A 17,654-nucleotide genomic window follows, 5' to 3' on the forward strand; every position below is an offset into this window, starting at 1 on the left:
TAATAAAAATAACGTCAAGATGCATTAAATTATTTTTGCCAATAGAACACAAGAACAGCCACAATCTCTGAAGAAAAATAAATAACTCTTTAAGTTATAAATTCCTGATGAAAATAAAACCTTTCAGTCCTATAGGTCAAGAACCCACAGAGCAATGAGTTAATATCATACCTAGAGAAATGGTCAAACAAAAAAAATTAACATTGCCTGGGCCGACACTGAGGGGGCAGCCCATGGTTCTGACTCCAGACATTCTTTTACTAACACTACATGAGAGGCATGCTTAGGTGAACAAGGGGAAGGCACCGGAGGGTAAGCAAAAAATGCGATGGAATGACAAGACGAAGAAAACTGAAACTTCAAACACAATGGAGAATTTTTCCTATCAGCTTTAGTGTTAATAGTGTGCATAAGAATATAATGATTTTCTGGAAGTTTAACCACTGGTTTCTTGACATCTGATATCTCAAGTAATTGGCTCCAAGGTTGGTTTGACAAGTTAAGATAGAGGTAACCCAATAACCCCATACAGTGAGTGATATTCACACATTATCAGGGTAGGGTGACCAGTTCCTTTACCTGGGTCACATGCAGTTTCCCAGGAAAATCTGACATTTAAAAAATTACACAGCTCAAGTGAAACTAAGGGTGCCTAGAGGCATCACCTGGACTGAAACCAAGACCCTCTGGTCACAAGCTCAGTTCTCTACCCACATTACAATACCCCCCACTTCTGAGATGCATGAGTAAAATTCCCTTTCACCTCTCAAGGTTTGATGCTCATTCAAAACAACTGTTAAAGCAGAAATTATATATCCATCTGGTGCAGCAGCAATTTGGCAAAAGAACAAATACCAAGGCATCATTTTCTAGCAATGTATCCAGTGGTATAAATAGTTGATCTTGAGTCAAATATGGTAAACTGTAGCTATTGCGAATCATATATTACCCTGAGAATTAGATGCCATTCATTGAGTGAAATATGATGACAACTCTTCCAGAGGTTTGGATTTTTGTCAATTACAAACATGCATGAAGTCAGTTGATGATGAATCAATACTAGAGTTTACAACTAATCCAAATGCTTAATTTTCACCTGGGTTGCCATCCTGAGCCACAGCAGACACGGCAGCTTCTGCCGCCTGCCGCTCAACATGAGCAGCTTCTTCGGGAGTTGCCCGTGGTATGACTCCAGGATCACTGAAGCTTGTGCGAAGAAGCGAAGACAACACAAATGCAAATAGGGCAGCACCCACGACTGGAATTGCTGGAGTGAGACGAAGTGCAAGGAATGGGCAACTGGAGAAGAAAAAAATGCAGCTATTAATTTTTTGTGATCAACCAAAGCTTGACTGTAATGTTATTAAATATTAGGTCAGCAGTAGAATAGAAAGAGATGCTAGAAGGACCCAGGGAACTATTTCATAACAACATGGTCATCTCTTTTCTGTTTTTCAAAGGATTTCAGAAGCACAGCACAATAAAAATGCCATTACATGTTTTAGCTTCACACACTTCTCCCCTCTTTCAGGCCAGCCAAAATACCCAAATTCTCTTCTTCTCTCTTTCCTGTTTAGCACATCTCAATGTTGACTACACATTTTTTTTTTACCATCATTGAATTTCCCACAACATGTGTATGCTCCCTTAAACATACAGTCCTTCCTCCATCCTCCTTCATACCCAAATGCAACAAACATTCAATTTTCAACATCATCTTTTCTCAAACACCATTAGTAGTCTATCATTTAAGGTAGGTTTTGGATGGACACAGACTGAAAACTGCTACATTTCTTAGTCTTTCATAACAAGACACAACCTAACACTCCACACAGATTTTTAACTGTTCTTCAATTACACATATGTTCTACATGTATATTCCTTTATTCTGTCCAATACTCCTATCCTTTTCCAATCTCATCCTGCCTTGGTTATGTCATCACCTTTATCACAGTTTTCAACATCCCATTACCAATTAAAATACTTGTCATCCATCTTTCCTGCCTTTTTTTAGATTTATCCCAAAAATCATCTCCTTCCCACTACACCTGGCACTTCTCCCTTTATTTTTCTTTCACTACATCTTCACCTTTTCCATACCCACATCTCAAAAGCCTCCTACCTGTGCCTATCATCTTGTTTCAACGGCTATACTTTTGTATCATAACACTAATGTGCCATTTTTGCTTCTTACAAAATCAAAAGACTACAATTTAATCTACAGAATATATTTTAATATAATGTCAATTTTTTTTAGCATTATTCACCAAATTCATTCCTATATTTCTCTCACATGATTGAAAAATTTCAACCACAAAATTATGACACTAACGAGATATTACCACCTATTCAATGTATTCATTTCAAGTCCGAATTTTTATAAGCCACTTAACGGCAAGAAATCAATGAAAAACATTTGCACCATTCATTAAATTTTAGTATATTCAGAATCTTCCCCTCCTTATGCAGTTTAGGGGATGTTAGATAGATATTTAAAATTTCTCTAAAGGAATCACTTGAGGAGATATTTCAATGCTAGCCGATACCTCAAATACTTGGATGAATTGCTGAAGAATATAGGTAGGCGACAACATAAAACAGCAGGCTTCAATTTGAAACAAAAATGTAATTGGTTACACAATTGAAACTCTCTTGAAATAAATCAGCATCAAGATTTATTGATGCATGTCTTAGAAATGCTGTCATTTTACGACCTGAAGATATTCTGACCCGATAAGGAGAGATAAAGTTGGATGCCTTCAGTTTTAATGATCACAGCAAGATATCTTATCACAAAGGTGACAAACATCTCCATTCATAAGCCATACTATTTTACCTTATGCATTGAAGTGGCTGGGCTAAGCTTTTTGGAAATTCCAAGGCACTAAATGAAGAAAGAATTCTAGGTCTATCATCTGAATACAGCATCAGGATTCATTAACAAGGGCAATTTAAACATCCCAGATATCTGAATCACGTTTGCTGCACAAGCTTTTCTCAGCTACAGCACACACAACATTTATCATATCTTCCATATATTTCAAATACTTTTTTGTGGCTGACAAAAATTTTATATTTGGAGTCAATGACTAAATAAAGAAAATTCAACATTGTGTTCAAGGAGCAGCACCAGCTGTCATCAGGGGAGATCATAGACAGCTGATATCATTCATACCATTTGGGTTATTGGATAGGTTGGCGGTGAATGGCAAAAGGGCCAAGAGAAACAACAATTGACAGCAACCTACTAATTGAGAAGAGGCACCATAGTTTGATGCCCCATCTAAGAGGTAGAGAACAACACTCAAAATACTCTCCTTATGGTAATAACAGAGAAACTACAATAATACGGAAAAATTTGACTGCATCAAGATAATAAAATGACTCCTCAGTGTGGGAAGCTGGCACACTAACCAGTACACTAATTATCTCTAATAAGGAGCAAAACAATCAAGTAGAAAAATATATTTATGCACAAAAAATAAAGCTAACTAGGTCAGAATATTGCTGTAATTCTACTAAACGTCCAAATAATCGGTTATTTTTCGCACTCTTCACATTGGAATGAATTTCCCTTCAAGATGGGATTTGTACTTCCAAACTTCTATTAGCATCCAATACTAATCTTACAATTTTCTGCCATTGCTGATGATCTTCCAAAATTCCTAACCCTTTCTATTCATTCAAAAATTGCATCTTTTTCATTTACTGGGATATTTAAGCAGTAATTATTTTAGAAATTACATAAATTCTGGGTTCATTAGTTCAATTTAGGCAGAAGTGAATAATTAAGCCCAGACAGGAATGAGGCAGAGCAATGGGATCGGAAATAAGACACAGAGTGGAGGAACACTCGAAACTATGATTTTTATTTGTATTCAAGTTATGAACTCAGTTTTGAGAGAATGAATTGCCTATTAGATGATACTTAAAATAACTGACTTTTCAGGTCATAGAGAGAAAATGGGGCATAGTGAGAAGGATGTGGAAGAAGAGGATTAATTGCTTTATTAACCCAGACCCAAAAGACACTACACCACCCGTTGTAAATATTGCTATGACAAGCCTGAGGGACAGGCACATGATTAGAGGGAGCAAGGGAATAGACATTACGTAATTCTTAATGAAACACAATTGGGATTTCCATTACACAATCATGAATCACAGCCAGAAAACTCCATTCTCCACACTCAAAACAAGAGTAGACTATAATAACATTAATAACAACTAATAAAGCCCATCAATTAAACTTAAAGAGCTAGTACAATAGTCACTGCACCAGCTAAAACCAATAAACTTGAACCTTATAATTTTTCAAAAAATGCACCAATATATTGCAGTTTATCAAAAGAACAAAATTAAAGGAATAACATTGTGTAGGGCATATGAAAAAAATATCAAAATCATAAGTAAGGTGGTCTTGAGGTGATTAAGATGTGAGGTATGTATAAGCCTTTGAATGGATAATAAAAGTAATGTATCATTTTGGTCCAAAATAATCCAGTTCCTTTGCTTGTAATAATCACCATAATCGCCTTCCATGCAAGTGAACACTGTCTTGATTTAGAAGCCATATACTACTTTGAGAATTTGAGATGTAGGGGGAAATTTCAATATATAGGAGAAACCTTTTGATTTATCTCAACTGGAAATTCTATCATGCCTCCTCATTTAACTTGGATGAAATTTGCTGATTTGAACATCAAGTGGCCATATGTCTAACAACCAATAATGCTACCGCCATTCACTGTGACTTAATGAAGTTACATTTAACACAAAAATCAACATCACCCACAGCTATATGCATGCATTGTTGCGGTGATCCCTTGGGACTTTAAGCAAATGTTGGATTGCCACTAAAATTAAAGTGAGATTTAAGAATACTTCTCCAAAAAAATCTACATAATTACCAAATACACTAATCCCTAGTCAACACCTATGGTTTTATATTCAAAGAGGATGGTATCTGCTCCAATCACCCAAAGTAAGCTTAGAGAGGTAAGTAAATAGGCTAGAAACTGAACCTTAATGCTAAATTATGGTGGAGGCACCAACTTAACTCCAAAATAACTCATAAGTCCTGAATGAAATTGGAGAAATTATTTTCATTGTACGAACCCATTGGGCGAAGTAATTATAACTAAAACCTCAAATGACTGCATCAGATTTGTGTTTGGTTTTTAAATTTCTTGATAGCTCAGAGCGCTAGAATACTTGCTCAGATTGTCTTCAAATTAATTTACATTATAAGAGAGAAAAGCAAATCTACATTATTATATGGTTTCGATTATCTGTTGTAACTTGGAACATAAATAATATCTTTTGTAAATGTCAATTATTTAAGGAGGAAACGCAACTAAATACATAACATACTACCGTGTTAGATTGTGCAATTGAAATATTTATCCATTGTTAATGAATCTTTTAGGTAAAACACAATAAAGAATGTTTCCCCTTGCTCGGCTCCACTACAATTAAATTGCATTTTTCATTTCATTGCTAACTCCGTACATAAATACTTTCTCAATTCTTTGACATAACTAACGACCGCGAATTTTACGATTCCTTCAATAGCTGTGGTCATTATTTGCCTGCCGTATATTAAACTGAACTCAATTTAAAAATCCAGAGTAAGTTTCTACTCAGATTGTTGATATATTACCATAAAAATATTACTTCCAACGTAATGGCATCTGCATTCGTTTTTGTCGACATGTCCATAGAGTTATTTAACGAAAATGACGAATTTTGGGCCTACTGAGAACTTATATCCAATTTTAAGTTTATTAAGGAATTCCAAACTCAAGTATCTACTACTGACACAAAATAATGTTTATATTGGGACACAACACAATACAGAACAATGTTAAAGTTAAAGCTCTTCCGTGCATTTTTAATAAAATTCAGCAGCCACAAGTAAAGATTTTGAGAAGCTCGTAACAAGTGTTTGCTACGAAAATGTAATTGACTGTGGCAAAACCTAAATATAATGCACGGAATAAGCTAGATGTGATATCCTGCAGATGACAGGAAAACACAAATGTTTTGCTGCCACTACAAAGGTTGCGATTTTATCTCTTTACAAAAGTACGGGTACCGTAATCTTTACGATAAAAATTCGACGAGGTAAATGTAAATGGTGAACTGCTAAGTAAATAATTAAACTAATTGGGCACCAAAGTTAATTTTCAAATATACTATAGTGAAATAGGTGGGGAAAACAATACAAGCTCAAAAACTTACTCAAAAGCGAAGAACAGTCCACTGGTTCCGACTATTAACCCTAACGTAATATAAAACACTCCAGTCTGAGGGGCCATCATGATTCGCCCATCACAGCAAAACTTATTTCTTCCTGGAAAGACTTCCCACTTTCGTGTTACATGCGGCATCTTCACGTTAACTTCGTCCTCGTTGTCAGATGGTGAATCTGTACGCACTAAGTAATAAAGATAGTCAGGTATTGTGACCATGAGAAATATCCAACATTGGCACCGTTTTACTGATTACACTGCCGTAGCAGCAGTCATTTTGGCTGAGAACTTCACATGAACTCATGTTTCATTTTCACAAAATCACTGAATCCAAACTCTACACCCATGGTAAACATCTTATCGCCAACTGAGTGGCAAGGGCGTAAGACTACTTGCAACTTGCTGTGATCGTGATCAACTTCCTTTCGACATCGCACGCTCAGGTGTTATCTGCAGGAATGAATTCGAGAAACAAAAGTGAATCGAAATATAACGAAAACATTGCCGTGAAGTAGTGAAAGAAAAGATTGCAGAAGAATTTAGCTTGTGTGCAATATTTTTCTTACGTGATAAATGAAGATTTTATCATAGGAACATGAATAACGTTAATAATGATAGAGTGTTTACTTTTTCTTGATTAAGTTTTTCTTACGTTATTGAAAAAGTGTTTAGCGGTTCATCCTCCAACCATGCTCGATAGTTCTTCTTCTTCGGTAACTTCTCTAGAGGGTAGCCTTAAGGATAATAATGTGAAAGAGTTAGAGAAAGACAAATCATTCAGATTTAAAGGTAAATGTATATCTTTGCTGTATTAAACTGATTATATATTTTAGTTATGTTGCTTACAAAATTATGTCTCCGTAGCTGCTATATTCCTCTCATCAGTCACCGGATTGTCAATGTTAGTTGGATTTGGGACGACATTAGCAGCAGCCAAAAAGAAGGATCCAGCATTTTTTAATAAAGGACTTTTGCCCACCAAAGAGCTACCCATAAGTGGCTCCGCATTAGCAATGAAAGCTTTGGGCATTGGCACTTTATACGCGTTCACCGGATGTGGTATATTATTTTATTCCATTTGGAAAATATTGGGCGTTGAAAATGTGAGTAACAGCCGTTCGATAAAGGTGTGTGTGGTATGAAATTTCAATATTATATTCTTAAACGAATTTTTTTTAAGCAGCTGTACGAATTCCGGATGAAGGTTGGATCGTTCCTACCAAGGATTCCTAAGAATGATCCACCTCAAAGTAGGGTGGAATTTGAAGGTCTTACCGATTTGTTAAAATATATCAGTGATGAACAAAAACCAGAGAATAAAGTTGCACAAAGTGAATAAGAACTAGTGTTAATTAGTTTGTATATATACCTTTTAGATTTGAATACACTATATTTATCAAATATAAATGTCATTTTTATTCTTTCCTTTAATTGCAACAATTTCCTTAGTAGGGGTCTCTATGACGTTCCGAATCCAAAGGCCTTAAATAGCGTGGTGAAAACAGGGTAAACTAGAAACCCTAAAATTTATAAGCGTTTGAGGTAATACATCCAAATTCCATCATGTTCAGTAGCTGAATACTGCCCTTGGACTTAAAGCACTGATGATAGGAAGTTTCAAACGCCGAACTCCGTAGTCCTTGTAACATCACAGCAGATAATAAAAATCTAGTACCAAGGAGATGTTTAATTGCTGAACAAATGGGTTCTCTGCTATTCTCCGTGCCTACATCATCATCAGAGGGCAATCACAGATAACTTTTCTGTCTACGTTTCGTTTCAATCCTAAACTGTAAGAGATAACAGCCATCCGATGGACTAAGTTTGTAATATGTTTTGTTGTCCTTTACTGCCAAGTCTTTCATGTCTGTACTTCATAAATATAATTTTGTCATTTATTTATTACTGGGCAAGGGGGATTACCGGGCCGGATGGTCAAGTACGTGATCATCCGGCCACTAACAGGTCCGTTGGATCAAACCTCGACATTTGTTTTGTTTCCTTTTTGGGTATTGAATTCATTTTTTAATTGGTGTGATATTTATATTTCCCTATCTGTTTGTAAATACCTTGTTTACTTTGCCTGGTCTGCCCTTTCCAAAGGGCACGAAACAATTCACCAGAGCCTGTAAGCGTTGCAGTTTAAGGTGGGCTATGGATTTATTAACAAAATCATCATACGCCTATGTAAAATTGCGAACGCGAAACTCGTAAATGCCGATTATATTTTTAAAAGATTAATTTGCAAATCTTATTTCGTTTACCTGCAGCGTTGTCATGATAAATAGTAATTTTTAAAATTAACGTAAAAAAGCATTGAATTTTTTTATTTTTAAAAACTGCAAGTATAATCCTGATTGTAGTTCGCAACTAAGGGATAGGACCAGCTGGAAATATGGTGTTATTAAATGTGATGCGCGTCCACGTTCAGCCAACTGGAAAAGATTGAATGTTGATTTTTAAAATACCGCTGATATGCTTCAAACTTTCGAAACTAATTAGAGTTATAGCAATAAATTTTTTCTTTTCCGCACTTATCGATCGAAATATACCATCTTTAGTTTATTTAACATCGTCCTAATAATTTATTTAGATGATTGCTTTCATAGCTTGAAGAAAATTCGAAAACTTTCACGAAATCCGTATTTTTGAAAGAAATTAATTAAGCGATTTGTGTTATCTTTGCTGTTTATGGGAAGAAATAATTCATAAATAGCCGTAGCTAATAAAATTCAGGATGAAAACATCTCGAGTAATGTCCGAGCTATTTAAATTCTGGCGTTCACATCGCAAACTAGGGAATTTCCTCCTTAGGAGAAAAATCGCGAATCGCTTGAGGAAAACGCTTCGAGATTCGTTTACTCCCCTCATTTACAAAACTCCAAAGAGGAAAAACATGCATAGCGGAGCGCATGAGTTCAATCGTTCGATTTAGGCATCAAATCGAATCCGCCTCTCCTTTTCGAAGGTCTTGCCAAATCGCGGGACGGTGGATTTCCAATCGACCCTAAGTGTGTCTTGAGTGAGAGGGTGTACTATGCGGAATATTTTTTCTCTTACGCGATGGAAGGGTTGGGGAGATCCCATTAAGTGCTCGAAGGCTGCATGCGGGCCAGGGCAGTATGGCAAGCGCTTCATGGAGGATGCGGCACCAGTGGGAGGGCACCGAGAAGGTCGAGGTCACATTCCTTAGCACGGAGCGAGTCGAAACAATAGGCGGGTGACGTGATCGGCACCTTCTCATCGGTATGGCTGGTCAACAGCTCTCAACAATCAGTTTCACTGTTACAGTAGATGATTGATCGGGTATAGTGATCCGAGCTGATCCTACTTGCTGAGCATGCCTCTTCTTTCGGCGACAATTCGCTCAAATAATTGGGTCATCAAACGAATTTAAGGAACAGTAGACACCAAGGATCTGGTTACCATTTCGGCCATGGCCATTTCTCTTTTGACACAATTAATCTTGAAGGCACGACTCGTTCTTTGTCATTTTACGGAAAATAAATGCCCAATTCGGGTCAGTTACGCAACCAGCCGGCATCGTGCTAGTGTCTTTTAAGTTTCAGCAATGTTTCACTCTTCTCCGTTCCCTTGTGGCATAAAGGAGGTAGCCTTTAGATATTCGAGAGAAATTGGGGTGGCTGGAAGGCGATTGCTTAAAATCTACAAACATTAATTAGCGTTTTACAACTTCAACACAGAGTTATGGAAGTTTGCTCTCCTTTATCCTCTTATCGGATGGGAAAAATCAAACTATAGCATGCGATCATTTTGATTTGATGGCTGATTTGTTCCTCTAGCCCAAGTTAGGCGAACAGATAAGTAGAGCGTGCCCCACAATGAGCAGACAGAAAATTAATAAATGTGTGGACGACGAGAAGAGTTAATTATTAACAATTTATTGTTTGCATAATTTGTGGAGAGTTGAATAATGTAATTCTCTTTTAAGTAATTCTAGTAGTTTTGGCCAACCTGATAACCATGTGAATAAACGTATCTCACAATTTAAGAAGGCTCTGGTTATGGATAAAATATTATATAACCTTTTTTAAGGAAGTATTTCACGAGGCAGTACCCCGAACTGTGGAAAGGTACAGCATTTCCCTTATAATGGATTCTCATGAATACAGCTATTAGTCCTTGTAATTTCATTTCTTGCTAGAATCCTGTAATACAAACCATCGTGTTTGGGGATCGGTAGCCTGGAAGATGAAATGATGCTTATCGCTACGAGTTTTCTCCAAGGGAAAAGAATTTGTAGAGAGGCATCCTGCCGGTTACCTAAGTGTAAACCATATTCAGAATTATCTACCCGATGGTCGGGGATCCAAGGTGATGGTTCACCCAGTACTAAGCCCGACGGCGTGTGAAATTCACATATCAGTTAGGGGACCAGTTCCTATCCCTGTGCCGGTTATTGTTTCCCAGGAAGATCTGGCACCCGAAAAATCACATATTTGGGTGGAGCTGCAGGTGTTCAGAGAGGCTTGCCAGGAATCAAACCCGGGCCCTGCGGTCAGTAGTCCAACGCTCTACCCCTGGACTACCGCGACCCACTACCAGTTACAGCATACAGTTTCCTCTGTCGTAGAAGAAATTAAATACCCAAGGTCCTTGAAGACATCAACGATTTACGACCTCGATCATGTACTTCAAAGGACTAGCACTTCAAAAACTCATCCATGGAGAATTTTTCTTGATTAATCATTTAGGCGAGTTCTCTCTGTTCGTACCCGCATTGTACAGTGATTTTTAATATATTTTTCTTTCAACCGTCTATTCTTCTCAAAAAAATGCAGCCAAATTGATTTTTTTCACTTATTTTTAAGATACAACGCGTTTCACCGACTTGCGTCATAATCCTATATATTCCAGTGCTGCACGTAAATGAAATTTGAACCTGATGATGCCACAAGTCGGTGAAACGCGTTGTATCTTGAAAATAACGTATGCGGAAAAATACTAAAAATCTTTAAATATGTATCACTCATATTGTCACGAAGTGAAGCCTGAAACCGTAGAGTATACTATTTCACAGTTAAAGAGTTTAAGAAGTACGTTGAATGTCTCTAGTAGGATAGAAAGCGTTTTCATTTCTGTGGAAAACCTAACCTTTGAGAAAGCTAATGGAAGTAATAGAAATTTGAAAGGTTAATATCAAAATTGAAAATACCAAACTTGCATGGCGTTCTTAAAACCGAAAAGAGCATCAAACCAATAATGGTAACACATGGCCGAAATGCACTGTATTATACGCAATACTTACGGAAGTCTAATGTATTGTGAGTGCAATCCAGGGGTTTTCCTTCGGAGCCTCAAAAGGATTTATTGTCGACGAATGAAATGAATCGATTTTATCCGACGTGTGTCGTGCCGAGCAGTTTGATTCCGTGTGCTGCGAGACCAATGCTATTGATATGCCATGTCGCAAGCAGGAGTCGAGGACACCCAAGGAAATTGCACCATTTCAATTTCAAGGAAGGGTTTTCACAGTTCAATACATGAGGGACGTTCGCTGATGTCCTAAGCATTCATCCACCAGCCGATTCCCACATCGTGTCTCTGTTTTATTATTATTTTTCTGTTATAAAGGTGACCATGTTAAATCATGTTAAAATGTTTTGAAGAACTCGGTGATGAATGACAAATAGTATCTATTAATTGGCGATGTGATCCTATTAGGATAAACTTTACAACAATCACGAATTTTTAATCCATAACCTGAGGAACAGAGATTAAAATTTTCTATGAGAAACCATGAGTATTTGCGACGCAAAAAGTCCATCTAACCAACAAACCATTTGTTTTTCCATGGGATTCTTTAAGAACAGATTTACAGACAGGCCGGGAATGTGGATCATTTTCTTCGGAGTCGGTAGCCGAAGCGCAGTGAAAACCAATGGAATTATTACAATGTTCCGTTGCATCCATTTCATTTTCTTCCCTATTTATTGTTTTGACAGTACATATTAGTTTGATCGACATTTTATCATGAACCGAATATATATATATGTATATATTCGGTTCATGATAAAATGTCGATCACACTAATATGTACTGTCAAAACAATAAATATATATATATATTTATGTATATATATATATATATATATACATATATATACATATATATATATACATATATATATACATATATACATATATATATATATATATGTGTGTGTGTGTGTGTGTGTGTATGTGGGGGGGGGGGGGTCGCGATATTCCAGGGGTAGAGCGTTGGACTAACTAAACCATAACCGGCACAAGGTAAGGAACTGGCCCTCCTACCCCTCACCCTGATGTGTGAATTTCACACGCCGTCGGGCTTAGTACTGGGTGAACTCTACCATCACCTACCAAACCGAACTTCGGGTTGATTGCTGTGTTTATGGTTATATATGTATATATATATATATATATATATATATATATATATATACACCCACACACCATTTACACTGCTTCATCTCCAGGTATCCGGGTAAAAAAAATCTTTTTCGAATTCCCGATGGACTAGCACTGAAGTTAAATTTTTCCCCCGTCGATATGAGACAATGAGTAATTGTTATTGGTTTGTATGCTGACCGAGTGTTAGAAAACTTCTAACTGGAGAAAACACTAAAAAGTATTAGAAAGCATCCATATGACAAACAATAGTGTATCCTTTAATTATAAGATTTAGTAGTTTCATTTCATCCGCGGAGCTACTGCCAAAAACTTCATGATTGTGTATAATGTTTTAAATCTAACTTAAATGTAAATCAGGAGCATAATAATTAGCGCAACAGCGCGTATTTTGGACGCACAATGTTTCTTCTTGTCCCTTAAGTACAACAAACAACAAATAAATTGTCATGAACTTATTGTCGTGGGCAAGCTTCAAGTTTGACATTACGCCAAGCTTCATAGGGCACATTTTTAAATATTCCGCCAGCACGTGTTGACATGGTTCATTACCTCATGCGTGGGATATAAAATACACGAGCCGAGGCGGTTTTATACTACGAATAAACTGATTGCAGGGGTTTTCAATGATAACCTATCTATAACTATGAAACACTATCAATAAGCAGTAAGTCCTACAGTAATGCATAAGTTTTTATTTTTAATCAGACATTAACAAAGTACGCTTTGGTTGTAAGTAATGAAATGCATATACATACTGCTAACACTTAACAATGAATAAATTAATAAATGTAGCACGTATTTTCTGGATGGAAATACTCTTAACATCAATTCAAAGATTAAAATATACTTTCAGGGATGGGAAGCAGTATGAAATACACCAGGGTAAACAATATATAATTTGATCGAAATAACCGCGAATTTCTCGCAAGGAGTCCGCGTGTTCGATTAAATCCAAGCACTAAATCAAATTCATAAGTTGAAGATCATTGTTTTTTGATTACTTATGAGATTTGGGCATGCATTTGGCAAGAAAAAATTGGTGATTTCATAAATTGAATTACAAAAAACAGATGAATTATCTAATTTTGGTTGGCTTCATAACATTATGGTTCATTGTTCTAAAAAATGTAAGTTAACTCACACACTTGAAAGAAAACAGCCAGAAAATACAAGAGGTCCAATGAAGAACTCCAAAAAGCAAATGTCGTGTACATACAAATACATATTATTCTCTTGCTCCCATTACCAATGACATAATTACACTTATCTTAAAGCATTAGAGTCTTTCATAAAGTGGTCATTTTCATTATATAAATGAGGTTTGCATGTACATAGCAAACACTGTCACATACACACAGGAGTACAGGGGAACATATCTGTTCGGCTGTGCGTCTGACCTTGCGCCTTGACTTTCAGTGACCAGCGCGAAGGTGAAACAGGTCTATAGATAACACGAACTGCTCACAAAAAAAGAGTCTGCGGCAAATGTTCGACGAGAACAATCATCAGTTCGATGACTAACCAACATTTTTCTCCGTGAGAACAAATACTGTCTGTCAATACGTCTTGTGTGGTAACTTTCGTTACGGCGTTGAGGAAACTTGGACAGCGCCGCGCATTCTTCGGATGCCAACTGTCAAAGATTCCGCGGGAGCCCATTTTTTCCGTTGAAAATAAAAGTACTCTCTCCCTGATTTCCAGGGTTTAGCGACACCGCCTTTCCTCACCGCCTAAGGTGAGCAAAATAGGCATTCGGAAGGAATGACGAGCGTGTGGAGACCTGAAACGCGAGCGCCGCCCCCACGTGGTGCTCCACCGACGAACTAACGTCCCCCCCCTTCCTCCCCTTTCTCTGCGCATTTCGAGAGGAAAAGAGAGAGAGAGAGAAAGAGTAATTTTGGCAGCAGGGGCGTCTTTAGCCACGCGCGGTAGTCGCGCCTTCGAAAATACTGCGAGGAATGCTGGGGTGCGTGGGAAGCGGAGCGTCAGCAGCGTCGTCCGCTCGTCAGCTGTCTCCCGTACCGCTGCTCGAAGAGGATAGTCCGGCGATAGTCCGGCTCGTAAACGTCGGGAATCAGGTGGCTGTTGTCCCCGGTAGGTATCCTCACCATGTCCACGGATGACCGGCCGAAGAGCCGACGCTCGTAGGATATCAGCTGGCGGAAGAAACCTGTGTTGGGGCGGACGGCTGGCCTTCTGGATCGCAGATAAACGAATGCCTTCCGCAGGGTCATCCTTTCGTACTTCATCAGGTAGGCAAGGCAGAGGGCGGCCGATCGAGACACTCCCGCAACGCAGTGGACCTGAAGAGAAGACAATGAATGACTGAATAATATAATAATTAATATAAAATATATTAATGTATGCTCAGACTTCCAAAAACTAGATAACAGTTGAATAAAGAGGGCAACCCCACATTTCCTGATCGAATGGTATGACCATGTGAGGAGACCCGGATAGTAAGATGAATGAATTGTTCCTAGGTCACGAGAAGAGCAATAGAAAGCGAAATGTTTAGTGAGCCAAACGGTTAAAACTTAAGCCACAAAGGAGATGCGCAAGAGCAAATGTGAAGTCTCGTGCCAGGAAGCATGGATTATATAATACGGAACTGTGTCAATACGTCTTTGGAGAGTGTCATGGGACGATTTTAACTGAGTTGACCAGCCGGACTCCCATGCCCAGCCCGCGCAAATAGTTTAATTTAGGACTGAACCCGCCTGAATCGTTAAAAAATTTAAGAACACATAATTGTATGCAGCTATGCCACATGGAAATAACTCCCAAATCCAATTTCAGAGTAAAAGCTCTTTGAACAAATCACTACAAAATAGACGCTTCGTTTCGTGTCATATTTAAACATCATATTTATATTACATGCCATATTTATATTTGTTGGCTCACATATCTCTATAAGGCAACACGTTATTTAATAGGAGTCGGTTCAATTTTATATAACATAATAAATACAATCAGGCACCCTTTGGATTCGACAAATTGGTTGTTGGTTCCATACTAAATAAATGCCTCCGAATTATGGGCTAACACTTTTTGTCCCACATTGTTAACAATAATTTTATATTTATGACAAAAATGGTAAAATATATTTTTTTACCAATAAATACTTAGACGGGAAAGAAAACGGACCAGGGGTAGCAGTCGTAGTAAGGGGATAGAGATTGCGAATTGAATACGAATACAATAAATGTAGAAATAAAGATAGAGGAAAGTGGAAATAGTGGAATGAAGAATTTACTGTCACTACTAAGAGATCAGACGTTTAGGTTGTATGAGGGAGCTCATAAAATGTCCGCCTAAAGCCGGGAAACATCCATCGGGAGGTTTATAATGAAGTAAATAGGCTTTCTTTTGAAGCATAATACATCAATGAGGGATTATGACTTGCGACATTTGATAATAATATGTAAACGGTGAATGCAGTCGCCGTTAAGTATAGTTTGGTGGGGAAAACATTGCTACATTTCGTAACTCAACTCACGCATTTACCTCAAGGCATGAGATTTTTTTTCAGAAAGGACAGTCCTTCAAAATGCCAAACAGCCTTCAGTCCCGAGGTCGATTTGAAAGGTGAAGAAAGAGCTTGCCTGGTACCAACAAGAAGTTATACGTTGTGGGAAATATTTAATACGTGGGAAACAATTTATATACATGGGTTAAACGGCGGTTAACTTTATAACTCAGTTATTTTTGCATTTCTACTCACGCAACGTGGTTTATTCTAAGGAGGGAAAGCTTTGATGACCAGTTAACAATATGCGTCTCTGAAATTATTTATTTGATTCCGATATAACGTTTAAGAGAAAGCGAAGTCTGAGATCTGATGACAACAAATACATCGGCGTTGTTGTTCACATGTACTTATAGCTGAACAACCAAAAATTTTAGACATCTTTCATTATGAACGCACCTCTAGTATAAGCGCGAACAGAAAAAGAAAAGATAAGGATGAGAAAAATCTAAAGCAATCTTGCTTTTCAGAACGATAGATGGACCTCGGAGCAAGAAAATTTTCAACATTATCATAATTTTCAATGGCTTGATAACTGTTGCAATAGATGACGTTCCGCAAATAAATGGCAAAATATAACAATTCAATTGTTTTAGGGTTGGTATGAGGTAACTCGACTAGTCTTTGCGATAGGAGGTTTTTGCCAGATTTGGGCACTGATAACTTAGAAAGATGTTAAAGATCAAATTGGGCTGTAATCCACACCATAGAGATGTTTATAACCCCATCGCAGTAAATCTGAGGGATTTCCCTTCCCCAATTGATAAAAGAAAGTCCCCTCGGTAAAGGGAACTAGGCGATCACTATATCGGCAAAATTGTGCTTAACACTTATGAATGCTTGATCACTTTCCACTCGATCGAAATACTCGGATGTGCCAAATTTCCTAATCAAGCCCCGAGTGAGTCACACATTTGCACGCTGACGAAGCTCCAATGTGTCGTTCGGAAAGTGGAACGCTCGATAGCTCATTGTTTTCTCCTATCTAGCTGTCACACCCAGGAAAAAATATCCTCTCTTCAGAACTCACTTTCACAACGTCCTCTTTTAACTTTTCTGAAGTTCTCACATTTTCGCTTCTTTACATTTGATGAGTGCCAGGGCGGAGAGAAAAATAAGTTTTGTGCGCACAACTTTTCGATTTCGAAACTTAAACGTTCTTGAGGAGTCCCCTAAGTGAGTTGTGCACCCCGTTTACGCCAACCAAGGTAAACAAGTGCGCGCATAAGTTACCTCCGAAGGCCTCACCCAAACTTGTAAACACTCCATTTGCAAACGCGATCAAATTGACAAATGTTTTACACGGTTATCAAGAAATTCTTGTCTGTCTTGTCTCTAACAGTCTTGAACAATTGTTAGAATGTCTTCTGACAGCATAGCTTGGCAGCTGTGTATGTCGTTTGTCCCGTGTTCAATACATGTTACCAATTAAGTGAATGCGATAAACAGTTGTACTAG

At 37.7% G+C, this 17,654-nt stretch overlaps 2 protein-coding genes across 3 annotated transcripts in view; both read right to left on the reverse strand.

The window, feature by feature from the left end:
- Positions 1-6,872, reverse strand: part of app (Palmitoyltransferase app) — a 30,152-nt gene extending 23,280 nt beyond the window's left edge. For both annotated transcript variants that reach the window (XM_071599558.1, XM_071599557.1), the window contains exons 1-2: positions 6,244-6,872; positions 1,097-1,299 (exon numbers count right to left, since the gene is read on the reverse strand). In XM_071599558.1, coding sequence (XP_071455659.1) covers positions 1,097-1,299; positions 6,244-6,473 — 433 coding nt within the window. In that variant the 5' untranslated portion in view covers positions 6,474-6,872. The remainder of the gene's footprint in view (positions 1-1,096; positions 1,300-6,243) is intronic.
- Positions 6,873-13,339: 6,467 nt separating this feature from the next.
- LOC139700846 (dual specificity protein phosphatase 14-like) overlaps positions 13,340-17,654 on the reverse strand; it is a 34,802-nt gene continuing 30,487 nt past the window's right edge. Inside the window, exon 3 of the mRNA XM_071599276.1 lies at positions 13,340-14,970. Coding sequence (XP_071455377.1) covers positions 14,653-14,970 — 318 coding nt within the window. The 3' untranslated portion in view covers positions 13,340-14,652. The remainder of the gene's footprint in view (positions 14,971-17,654) is intronic.

Source organism: Hetaerina americana, unplaced genomic scaffold (genome assembly GCF_022747635.1).
Source record: "Hetaerina americana unplaced genomic scaffold, ioHetAmer1.1.p SCAF_11, whole genome shotgun sequence".
Lineage (NCBI taxonomy): Eukaryota > Metazoa > Arthropoda > Insecta > Odonata > Calopterygidae > Hetaerina > Hetaerina americana.